Source organism: Bison bison, unplaced genomic scaffold (genome assembly GCF_000754665.1).
Source record: "Bison bison bison isolate TAMUID 2011002044 unplaced genomic scaffold, Bison_UMD1.0 scf7180017864385, whole genome shotgun sequence".
In the NCBI taxonomy this organism is placed as follows: Eukaryota; Metazoa; Chordata; class Mammalia; order Artiodactyla; family Bovidae; genus Bison; species Bison bison.
In genome coordinates, this window is record NW_011494957.1 from 3,519,646 (window position 1) to 3,532,461 (window position 12,816).

At 38.0% G+C, this 12,816-nt stretch overlaps 1 protein-coding gene across 1 annotated transcript in view; it reads right to left on the reverse strand.

The window, feature by feature from the left end:
• Positions 1-12,816, reverse strand: part of MARCH1 (membrane-associated ring finger (C3HC4) 1, E3 ubiquitin protein ligase) — a 132,517-nt gene that overhangs the window by 73,612 nt on the left and 46,089 nt on the right. The window contains exon 2 of the mRNA XM_010858343.1: positions 6,582-6,762. Within this exon, the coding sequence (XP_010856645.1) occupies positions 6,582-6,762 (181 nt within the window). The remainder of the gene's footprint in view (positions 1-6,581; positions 6,763-12,816) is intronic.

Genomic DNA, 12,816 nt, shown 5'->3' on the forward strand with positions numbered 1-12,816 from the left:
TTAAGTACCTTGAAAAAAAAAAAAAAAACTTCTAAAAAATGTAAATGAGATACGAGTTTTTAGATAAACTATTAAGAATAATTACACTTTAGAAATATCTGTCTAAAATAGTCTCTCCAGATTTTGGTAACCTGAATTTCTAGGGTTGTGCTAAGCTAAGTGACAGTAGCTTATTGAATAAGCAAGTCATTTACAAATAAAACAAGATTCTGAAACATTCATTACTGAACACTAACTTCCTCTTACAGACAGAGAAAATAGAGATTTTGGACTATTAATTAATAATGTTTAATGCCATCCTGAGATGTTCTCTAGAATTTTTTTTAGAAATTATTACTGGTATTTATGTTCATCAATCTATAAAATGCTAATATAACAGTCAGTTCTTGGTCGTTTAAGGAAAGTAGGATGTGTGTTTTCAGTAAAGAAGGTATGAGGAATAAAATTACATTTTATGAAGGGAAAAGGAAGTAGGTCTGACTTACATACAGGAGGCTGTTTCAGGGTGGGAGAACAAAGTAATGGGTACAGAAAGTGACAAGGTTTTATGGAAAGTGGACCCCAAGGCAAGAGTTTTGTGCATAAATACAAGTTTTCTTGAGATGCTGAACTTTGATAATGAATTTTAAGTTTCTTTACTTCTGAAGTGATCTCGTCTATGTTTACCTTTGAAATTTTCTTTGTTACTTTGGCTAAGTGAATATAACGTTTCACAGTGATCTATGTTATTTTATCTGACAGTGTTATAAACCCTTTTGATATTTATCAACAAAACTTCTAAATAACTTGACTTCTAGCTGACTTTGGGATGCTTCAGAGGGCCCCTGAGACATCCAAAGAGCTATTAAATTATCCAGGTTCATTGGACATGTTAAATTACATGGACAGTGCTGTTGAAGGGGTGATAAATCTTCTCAGATTATACTGTATGGTTGATGTTACTAATATAGATGTCTTAAAATTATGTGGAATTCATATAGATCTGATATGCCCTGATACAATGTGGTCAATTATAATTCTAGTTATCATGTTAAAGTGTTACAAGTCACAGCAATGACTAGGCTACATTGTCAATTGCAATTTAATCAGATTTTAAACATGCCTTCTATGGTTTCACTCTGATGCTTTTGCAAGAATACTGCTACTTCAAGATTTATGGAAAAGACTTTTCTAAGATTAACCAATAAGCAGATTTTTTTTTTTTTTTTTGTTATCTGGTAAACTGGTAACCGGCTGGAATTTAGTTTACTCTCTATGTTAAGGGAACAAAGTTTTTTTAGAACGCAGCTTTGGATAACAGATTATGAGTTTTTTTGCCTTTAAGTGATTTATATTTGTTTTTAAAATCTTTTGCTACTTTGGTAAAGTAAAGAAGCATTATTTAAAATTATAGTTCAGTTCAGTTCAGTTCAGTCGCTCAGTTGTGTCCAACTCTTTGCGACTCCATGAATCGCAGCACGCCAGGCCTCCCTGTCCACCACCAACTCCAAGAGTTCACTCAGACTCACATCCATCGAGTCAGTGATGCCATCCAGCCATCTCATCCTCTGTTGTCCCTTTGTCTTCCTGCCCCCAATCCCTCCCAGCATCAGACTCTTTTCCAGTGAGTCAACTCTTTGCATGAGGTGGCCAAAGTACTGGAGTTTCAGCTTTAGCATCATTCCTTCCAAAGAAATCCCAGGGCTGATCTCCTTCAGAATGGACTGGTTGGATCTCCTTGCAGTCCAAGGGACTCTCAAGAGTCTTCTCCAACACCACAGTTCAAAAGCTTCAATTCTTCGGTGCTCAGCTTTCTTCACAGTCCAACTCTCACATCCATACATGACCGCTGGAAAAACCATAGCCTTGAATAGACGGACCTTTGTTGGCAAAGTAATGTCTCTGCTTTTGAATATGCTATCTAGGTTGGTCATAACTTTTCTTCCAAGGAGTAAGCGTCTTTTAATGTCATGGCTGCAGTCACCATCTGCAGTGAATTTGGAGCCCAGAATATGGTACATGTAGACAAATCTCATTCTGCTTCTACAAAAAATAAGCCCTCACGGTTACACTTATGCTATCCTGATGTCTTTAAAACATGACAACAGTCTACTCCTAAATTGGGAAATTAAAAATGGGTGAACAATAGCTGTAAATCAAAGAGTCAGGGCTATGGGAAATCCAAGATGGCCACTTGGATTTTCCCAGCTCCCTGACAAACCTCATTTTTATTTGATGAGTTAAAGCTTTCCCTGGCTATGAGGTTAATGCCCCCCACAATGACAAATAAATTATATTTCACTTAATGTTAAGTTCTGCTTTGTCGCTTCAGTCGTGTCCGACTCTGTGCGACCCCATAGACAGCAGCCAACCAGGCTTCCCATCCCTGGGATTCTCCAGGCAAGGACACCGGAGTGGGTTGCCATTTCCTTCTCCAATGCATGAAAGTGAAAAGTGAAAGTGAAGTCGCTCAGTCTTGTCTGACTCTAGCGACCCCATGAACTGCAGCCTACCAGGCTCCTCCGTCCATGGGATTTTCTAGGCAAAAGTACCGGAGTGGGGTGCCATTGCCTTCTCCGAATATTAAGTTCTAGTTTTGTTAATTATGGTCTATGTTTACTACGACTCACTTCTGAGCTAGTTCCTTGTTGTTATGTTATATTGCTAAAAGGTTTAATTAATTAAGTTATTAAAAAGGACACTCTAAGTTTGTTTCTAAAGCTAATCTCAATAACCAATCTTTGGATGAAAGTCAGATGCTTCGTGATGTACAACCAGGAGATTCACACCTGACTATATTCATTTAAGTAAGTCAGATGACCTGGGGTATACTGGGCTATACCTAATGAAAGTTCTTGACTAAAATTCTGGCTTGTGACCTTACTAATAACTGCTAGCTGTATTATTTTCTATGTCGCTTGTTTCAGAAGATTGTTTCTTATATATTACTCCATATGTGATCAATGATTGCAGTAATATAACTCTAGATAAGGGAAGAAGCAACAAGAGGGAATATTTTTCTGGACCAAGAGGCTAGTGAGACAGGTGTGGTGCAGAGACGTTTGCTACTTGCGAGGCCTGGTCCAGTGATAGGCACACGGAGTGGCCTGTCAATGGAACCTTCCCTGGACTTAGAAATGAGCCTTCTCAGCACCACAGGACACAGTGGCCATGAAATGCCTCCCGAACATGGCCAAATATGTGGCTGTGAAGGGACCCTGCTGACTGGAAGTTGGCACTTGCCAGCTGCCTCTACAAAGATTACATCATGACCACTGCAAGCTGCTGACACGCCCTGAAAGTAGGTCAGGGTGGAGATCAAAAATAAGGCACTGTGCTCTGGGAAAAACCCAGAAGAACCAGCCTTCAGAGAGTCAGATGTTTTCAGGTAAATATTTTATGAATCCAAGTTCTTGCATTTTCTCATACCTACAGAAATACAAACATCATGAACCAATGTCTACTCCTGGTTCTCCTGGCTAGTTCCCCAGCAGCTTTTCTACTTCTATTAATATCTTTAACTTTCTTGTTAAGTTTGTTTCTTCTAGAATACAACAAATCTCCAAGTGATAGTATGACAAGGATATTCCCTGGCCAACACCCAGACAATGCTGAACAAATCACCTCATTATTCCAAGGACTCTCCTCTCCCTCCATAAATGTACCCTGACAGAGAGCAAACAAAGGGAACCCAGAGCCCTACAATGCCCCTGTATAGCCTGAAGAAGCCAGAGTGGTCATCACCCCTTTTCCCCTGAGACTGGGTTCCCAAATGCCTGAGAAGGGAAGTAAGTAGATAGTTAGACATGAGCAGAATATCAAAAGGGGCCAAAGAATTGGCCCTGAAAATAAAGAGAGGGAGGGATGTAGTGACTCAAGGATAAAAACAGCAGATAAAACCCAGGAGGGTCTTGGAATGCAGGAACAGAAAAACCAAACACTTATCATCTTTCCTCCCCCCATGTTTTAACTATTAATGGATTTCAGGTCCTCCTGGGCAGTATAACCTATCTCCCCTCCTATCCCATAAGGAGAAGGTGTTTGCCTAACTCTTCCCCCACTCAGGATACATACCTCATCCAATCAGCAAACGACTGGTAAGACCCCTATCCCAGTCCTCGTACCCTGTGTATGAAGTGGACTAAGGACTTCTTGTTCAGTGACAGTTCTCCAATGAACTGGCATGCTGTTCTAACAGTGTCTCCTGTTCTAATAAACCTTATCTACCTCTCATTCTGTCTCATGTCTGGAGATTGTTTTCCAACCCACGCCCAGACCATGACAGTAGATGGCATGAAGAAGAGGAAATTAGAATATTTTATTCTAGATTGTTCTCAAATTGAAATATTATTTTTGACAGAGTTGAAATGAAAATTTTGTACCGATGTATGTCGAAAAAAAAAAATGGAGAACTATACAGATATCATGAAACAATTGGTATTTCCCTGAGGGGTAAGAAGAAAAATTTACAGAATCACAAAGCATGATGTGTCATTTAGCAGCTCCAGACAGCATATAGCATCTTTCAGCAGACAGAGCAAAGGGCAAGGAGGAAGGGTCCATTTCTATTTCTGGCATAGATTGTTTTTGGACCTGGAGGAACAGAGTCTCACCTATTTTGCAGTCAGGTCACCCCATATGTTAAAAAAATCCATAACTCAAAGATATTTTGTGCACCAATTCTGACATCTATAACCACAGGCAGATTTTAAAAATCAAGGCTACTGCAAAGCGGTGACTATTTATTCTGTCTCTCCATAGTTTACAGAATTAATGAGGAATTGCAGTAGCCAGCCACCAATTGGATGCCTTTTGGAAAATTCTTGTTTGCTTTACACTCTGCTTGCCCTGGAACCCATCACTCTTATCCACCTTTTCTTTGCATGAAATTTAAATGAAAATGCAACTCTAGCCAGATTTGCTATTTAAATTGCAGTCTCCATACTCTCCTTTGGAAATTGAAGTATCCATATAGGTAAGGCCAGAGTTAGGCAAAAAGATAAGTTGGAGATCAAACCCGTGTCTGTTACATCTCCTGCATTGGTAGGTGTGTTCTTTACCACGAGCACCACCCACCACTTGGGAGCCTAAAATTCGGGGTCACAGTATCACAGCTGATATGAAGAGCTGATTCATTGGAAAAGACCCTGATTGCTGGGCAAGATTGAATGAAAAAGCAGAAGAGGGTGGCACAGGATGAAATAGTTAGATAGCATCACCTGCTCAATGGACATGAGTTTGAGCAAACTCTGTGAGATAGTGAAGAACAGAGGAGCCTGGCATGCTGCAGTCCATGGAGGTCACAGAGAGTCAGACACAACTTAGTGACTGAACAACAATGACAAAGCTATCACACATGAATTAGGTAAAGTCCATTGTCTTCATTTGCTCCTTTATAATCTATCCTTTTCCAGCATTGAGTTAGATGCTAACTTTATACTTATCTCAATTATTATCTTCATTATTTAGAAAAATATAACACAAATGACACATTTGAAGATTAAGTTTGTAGCTAAAAATACTACACAATATGGAAAATGATACTTTTCTTACATGAACCATCAAACTGCTGGGTGGTTAGAATAGGAAAAAGGAGTCCAGAATGGCGATGGCTAAAGACAAGGAAGGGAAAAGCCCATGAAAACAGAACAAAGGAAGGTTGAGGACTGGAGTGAGGACCTCGGGTAGAACAAACAGCACTCCTGGCTGGCCCAATTTACATAGGACAGGCCCAGGGAGAGGAAAAGACATATAAAAAGAGGAGCCAAAGGGCCGGGGGCCTCTCTCTCTCCTCTTTTCATGTCTTTTGAGTTGGCATGCCCTCACACCTCAAAGATGACTTTTCCTTTATTTTCTAAATAAAACTGAGCTGTAACACGGAGCTGTAACACTGATCTATCTAAGAGCTGTGACACGGTCTGTCCAAGGGCTTTAACGTCTGTTGCTTCAAATTTTTGTTGTGAGGAGACAAAACTGAGGAAATTGCACACTCCCACAACAAAACCAAATCCCCAGATAAGGGCAAACACAAGAAAGACTCCACACCTTGTAGAAGAGATCATTCTCTTTCTTACCAAATGCTTTGTTTTCAAAACATTACATGATTTCATACTGTTTAATCTTTGTGGTCTATTATTTAACCTTCTTGGGAATTGACTTCAGTAAGTACAATGTTCTTACAGTCCCCTTCCATCAATTCAGTTACATTGATCCATAGGTATATTTGGGTACACTCACAAACACATATACACATGCATACACATGTTCACACATACATACACATGCACATGGTTTTGTGACTTTGGAGAGTGACACAAAAATCAGGAGCCCCAGAACCTAAGACAGAAGTATGGAGAATTATCTGGGAAAACTTGACTGTGTTTTCCATATTGAGCCCAACACATGATGTGTAGTCTTAGTGGATATTAGCACATTAGAAAAATCTTATTGTGGAAATGTGTTTTTAATATGTATGCATAATTGAATCACCTTGGTGTACACCTGAAACACTGTACATTTTTGCTGAATTCAACTATACTTCAATTAAAAAAAGAGAAGCCTGTTTTGCCAGTTCTCTTAAACTGGTCCAGGCAACACAGTACCTTCCGCAGGGGCTTGAGTTTGGTCTCCATGATGAAGTCATACTTGCACAGCTCACAGCAGCGTGTGTCAGAGCTCTTGATCCACTGGTGCAGACAGGCCTGGTGCACGAAGCGTAGGGTGCCTGTGCAGCGGCAGGGCGTGATGAGCGGGCTCTCCTCATCCCCTTCGCAGTGACAGATCCTGGAGAGGACACAGCAAGCAGGTGAGATCTCCCAGGGAGCACACCATATCCTCCTCCTTGAGCATCCTAGGCTTATTGGAATCTACAACCTCACATTCAGAACTACAAATATTTCACTTCAACTTAATGCTGGAGCTAAATACATGGTCAATATTAATTTCCTTTCACTTGAATTAGTCATTGTTGGACTCTTAGGTCATATCCTAGGGCTTCACACACCTGTACATCAAAAATGCACAATCATTCCTCCAGGGAAATCAATTTTAACAGACTAACTATTGAGCTGTGTCCCCACTTTTATCTATCAGAAGTCAGTGTCCCAGCAGAAAGAGACTCACAGACTTAGAAAACAAATTAATGGCTGCAAGAGGTAGAAGGATGGATAGTTAGGGAATTTTGGAAGGTCATGTACACACTGCTTTATTTAAAATGGATAACCAACAAGAACCTATCATATAGCACATGGAACTCTATTCAGTGTTTTGTGGCAGCCTGGATAGGAGGGGTGTTTGAGGGAGAATGGATACATGTATGGCTAAATCCCTTCACTATTCACCTGGAACTATCACAACATTGTTAATCAGCTATACACCAATACAAAATAAAAAGTTCAAAAAAAATAAAAAAATAAAAGTTAGTGTACCATTGTAATGGAATTCTACGCCCCCCCGCCCAAAAAAAAAGTCAGTGTCCACAGGCACAAGCTTTCTTTCATATATTAAAGTTACAGTTTAGTATTCTAAGGAATGTTGGAATCTGGTAATCTTATTGTTTTATTTTGGCAATAGTTTTAGAAGGTGTATAATTTAGTATATATGATATTCTACCGATGTGAAATAATTCTGAAAAATTTTAATGTGTTACCATGGAATAAAGTGAATATAGACAGTATCAGCTTGGAAATATTACAAAGATTTTCCTAGGAAGATGCACACATTTGTTCACAACAAATGAGCTTAACTTTAATAATCATCATTGTCATGAAAGTCTTTGGTTACAGAAAGTTCAGCTATAGTAAACAGTAAAGTTCAGCTACTGTTTTAAAATTTTAATTATTACATCTTCCTAGAAATTCTTATTTCAAGTAGTTTACTGAATTACTATGATTTTAATGTCATAGATTCAGTCTATGAAATCTCCATTATTCTAATCTTCAAATTTTAAAAACTAACTTGTTTTCCTCATTGGATGAGATAAGCTTTTCATAACATGAGGTCACAAATTCAAATCTTACAACTTCAATAATTCTTATTATCTAGAGGCTGTAGAAGTTGTTTCTAAGTTTGATTAGAAATATTTCTTAAAATCTGTTAGAAATATGAATGAAATGTTCCCAGAACACTTGTATAGTTATTTTTTGGAGCTGAGTCATAGTGACAGGCTGGAAGAATGTTTGAATTACTATTGCTGTTCTTTCCTTTCAGCCGTCATCACCAGAAGCAGTGCTTTTTAAAAAGTAGGCTTTAAAATATATTTATCTAGCTCAACTGTCTCCCAGGGGAAATGCAGTGGTTGGTTGGTCAGACTGTTACTTCAATGAGACAACAGGAATTGAAACTCAACCCTCCCCTAACTTCAAAATAAAGAAGTATGACACAGTAGCTAATATTTTGAATCTCTTTTTCTTAAGTAGAGACAAAGTAAGCCAAGAGCAACACTGGCTTCAAAAGTTCTTTGGGTGGAGTGAAAAGATAGAACACAGGAAAGTTCAAAATCAGTGTCTGCCTTCCCCTGGATGGAGTTACAAAGTAGCAGTCAAAGGCTGGCCTAGTGGGGAAAAGCTAAGAATTGAGATTGACATAAATAGATTATTGATTGGGCTTCCTTTGTGACTCAGATGATAAAGTCTGGCTGCAATGCAGGAGACCAGGGTTCGATCTCTGGGTTGGAACCATGCCCTGGAGAAGGGAATGGCTACCCACTCCAGTATTCTTGCTTGGAGAATCCCACGGACAGAGGATCCTGGTTGGCTATAGTCCACGGGGTCACAAACTGTCAAACACAATTGTGTAACTAACATTTTCCTTTTTCATAAAATAGATAACCAATGAGAATCTACTGTGTAGCTCAGAAAACTCTACTCAGTGCTCTGTGGTGACCTAGAAAGAAATCCAAAAATGAGGAGATATATGTATATGTTATAGCTGACTCACTTGGCTCTACAGGAGACACTAACACAACTTTATAAAGCAACTATACTTCAATAAAAATTTATAAAAAGATAAAACTGAAAATTATCTCAGAGCCTATTTTAATATGAAACTGAAATATGTCCTCTCTTCAAATCTGTAGATCCTAGGATCAAGGCTTAGTATAATTTATATCATACCTGTAGCTGATAGAGTATTGATCAGTAGAGGCTTGTTGAGTGAAAAAATTGTTCAATCAACAAACTATAACTTATTCTAAAAGCGACTAGGGAAAGCGAATCTGGGTTTCTAAAGCACATCATTTTTTTTAGCTGTACATCTCCAATTTTTTTTAAAAAATTTATTTTTAATTAAAGGATATTTACAATATTGTGTTGGTTTCTGCCATATGTTAACATGGATCAGCCATAGGTATAATATGTCCCCTCCTTCTTGAAACTTCCTTCCACTCCCCACCGCATCTCACCCCTCTAGGTTGTCACAGAGCCCTGGTTTGAGTTTCCTGTGTCATATAGCAAATTCACACTGGTCATCTCTTTTACATATGTTAATGTATGTTTCCATTAAAGCACATTACTTTGATGTAATATTTATTTTTGGAGGAACTGAACCATAACAAATTATACATCATGAGTGGCTAAGATTTCTGAAGTCCTTTGAACCTCTTCTCTCACTGACTTCACACAGAGATTCTCCCTTAGATCAGGGGGCAGTACATTGTGGTGTGATACTTCCTTATGCATGTTTTTGCATATAACATTTTTTTTTTTTGGACCACACCCACCCACGTATGTTTATGTATTGTTAAGAGCTGTGTTTATACTATAACTGTAGGCCTGAAGATGATGCATGTGTCCACAAAGACTATCATCTTCACTATCTGACCCTTTGCAGGACACATTTACTTTATGGTGATTCTGAGTTAAAGACAATGTCTGACTGTTATCAACAATGATAAAAACAAAGTTTATAAAATAAATCACCCCAACTTCTGCAAGTAACAAAAATTGAATTAAAGGTTCTCAGGAGAAGCATATGATAAAACCAAAAGCCCCTCCTGGCCTGTCACTGATGCCCGTTGACCCATGACAAGTCTGTAGGGACAGGGAGAAAAGTTTCTTATTTGAAAAAGAAAAATGTGCAGTTAATCCCATCTGATAATTTATCACCAAAAAATGGGTCAAATGCTGCACAGCTGCCAAAACGGTTCTGAGGCTCTGAATTTTTGCTAACGTGAAAAAGTAATTCATCATAAGCAGATGGAAACAGAGACCTTGTTGATTCCAGACTGACCAGAACTGAACCTGATTGGTGTCAAGGCTTCTTATGTCTTACACATTCTTTTAAAAAATTTCTCCTGAAAATTACCTGAAGCATCACCAGCAATATTATTTTTTTTTCATAAAGTTAAGATTATTTCTTTGCTGACAAAGATCCATCTAGTCAAAGCTAAGGTTTTTCCAGCAGTCAAGTATGGATGTGAGAGTTGGACTATAAAGAAAGCTGAGTGCCAAAGAATTGATGCTTTTGAATTTTGGTGTTGGAGAAGACTCTTGAGAGTCCCTTGGACTGCAAGGAGATCAAACCAGTCAATCCTAAAGGAAATCAGTCCCAAATATTCATTGAAAGAACTGATGCTGAAGCTGAAACTCCAATACTTTGGCCACCTGATGCGAAGAACTGACTCATTTGAAAAGATCCTGATGCTGGGAAAGATTAAAGGTGCGAGGAGAAGGGGATGACAGAGGATGAGATGGTTGGATAGCATCACCGACTCAATGGACATGAGTTTGAGCAAATCCAGGAGATGGTGATGGACACGGAAGCCTGGCGTTCTGCAGTCCATGAGTGTCATGAAGAGTTGGACATGACTGAGCGGCTAAACTGAACTGAACTGAAGATTATTTCCCATCAGGAAAATCAAAAGGTTGGTTCATTTTCATTTCTGTTGCACAAGATTTCCTTTTACATGATGTTAGCATTTTGAAATTTTTCTAAATTATCCAACTCATGTTGGTTCCCAAGAGTCTTTCAAACCATGCTGAGACTGTTCTAAATGGATTTGAAAGCTAAATATCAATTTCAAATATCTACTAGAAATGAAAAATAAAGTGATAGTGCCATTACAGAAATAATTAAACAATTCTTAAATTGACACTTTACACAAACCATAATTGCTAAATTTTAAATGAAAACATAGTAATAAAAATATAAACATGTGTTTTCCAATATAATAATCATATACAGAAAATGAATTCAATAATAAAAATACATTGCAAAATAATCATTATTTTGATGCATTTTCACTTTATGGGAAATCGAGACTTAAGAATTATGTGATTTTTAAAATTATTGGTGATCTACATTGGTGTCTGTCACCTGGTGGAAGGAACAGGTTGAATTCAAATTTTATTGGCATTTTAGCATTTTAACTGGCTGTTTAACATCTACTTCCATATAATTTCTAGCTTTCTGTAAAGAGTGGACCACAAAATACTATTTAGCAAATTAAATTTTCGAAAGTATGTGTGTGTTTGCAGATTCAAGCCCCCTTTAATATTTAAGTTTTAAGAAAAGTAGGCTTTTTTTTTTTTTTCCAGTCTTACATACCTTAAAATGACCTCCATTTCCTGTTCCCTATCCATTTGTCAAGATATCTTGGTTCAGGTAAAATAGTATGTTTTATGAAAGAGCTTTTTTTAAAAATAATTTATTACTTTAAAAAATCTTTGTGAGGGCCATAGTGACCTAGGCAACTTTAGAATTCTTTTCATTCACTTATTCATTATTTCATTCAGTCACATTTTCTTAGTTCTTGCTACATGAAAAGAAAGTCAGATACTAGCATCAACATGTGGGGTGACTAGAGAGAGAGAGAGAAAAGAACCTGGAGACAGGGACCTCATTTGGGCAATGATTATAAACATCTAGGTATTAAGAATCTACAAGGAAGAATCACTTCACACTGGCCAGATGGTCATCATCAAAAAATCTATAAACACTAAATGCTGGGGAGGGTGTGGAAAAAAAAGGAAGCCTTATTACACTGTTTGTGAGAATGCAAGTTGGTACAGCCACTAGGGAGAACAGTACAGAAGTTATTTAAAAAACTAAAAAAAGTTTATGACCTAGCAATCCCACTCCTGGGCATCTACCTGGAGAAAACTCTAATTTGAAAAGATATGTGTATTCCAATGTTCACCACAGAACTGTTTACAATAGCCAGGACATGGAGGCAATCTAAATGTCTATCAACAGAGGAATGGATAAAAAAGATATGGTACATATATACATTGTAATATTGTTGTTTAATGTCACTAGGTCGTGTTCAACTCTTTTGTGACCCTATGGACTGTAACCCGCCAGGCTCCTCCCTCCATGGGATTTTCCAGGCAGAATACTGGAGTGGGTTGCCATTTCCTTCTCCAGGGAATCTTCCCAACCCTGGGGATTCAACCCCAGTCTCCTGCATCCGCAGGCAGATTCCTAATATTGAGCCATTCATCCATAAAAAAAGAACAAAATAATGCCATTTTAAGCAACATGGATGGACCTAGAGATTGCCATACTGAGTGAAGTAAGTTAGACAGAGAAAGACAAATATCATAGGATAGCATTTATATGTGGAATCAAAAAATGGGTACGGATGAACTTATCTATGAAACATAAATCTAATAAGGACCTACTGGATAGCATAGTGAACTCTACTCAAAACTCTGTAATGGAAAAAATATCTTAAAAAAAGAGTGTGTATATATATATATATATACATATATATATATATATACATACACATTCTAAAGGAGATCAGTCCTGGATGTTCATTGGAAGGACTGATGCTAAAGCTGAAACTCCAGTACTTTGGCTGCCTCATGTGAAGAGTTGACTCATTGGAAAAGACCC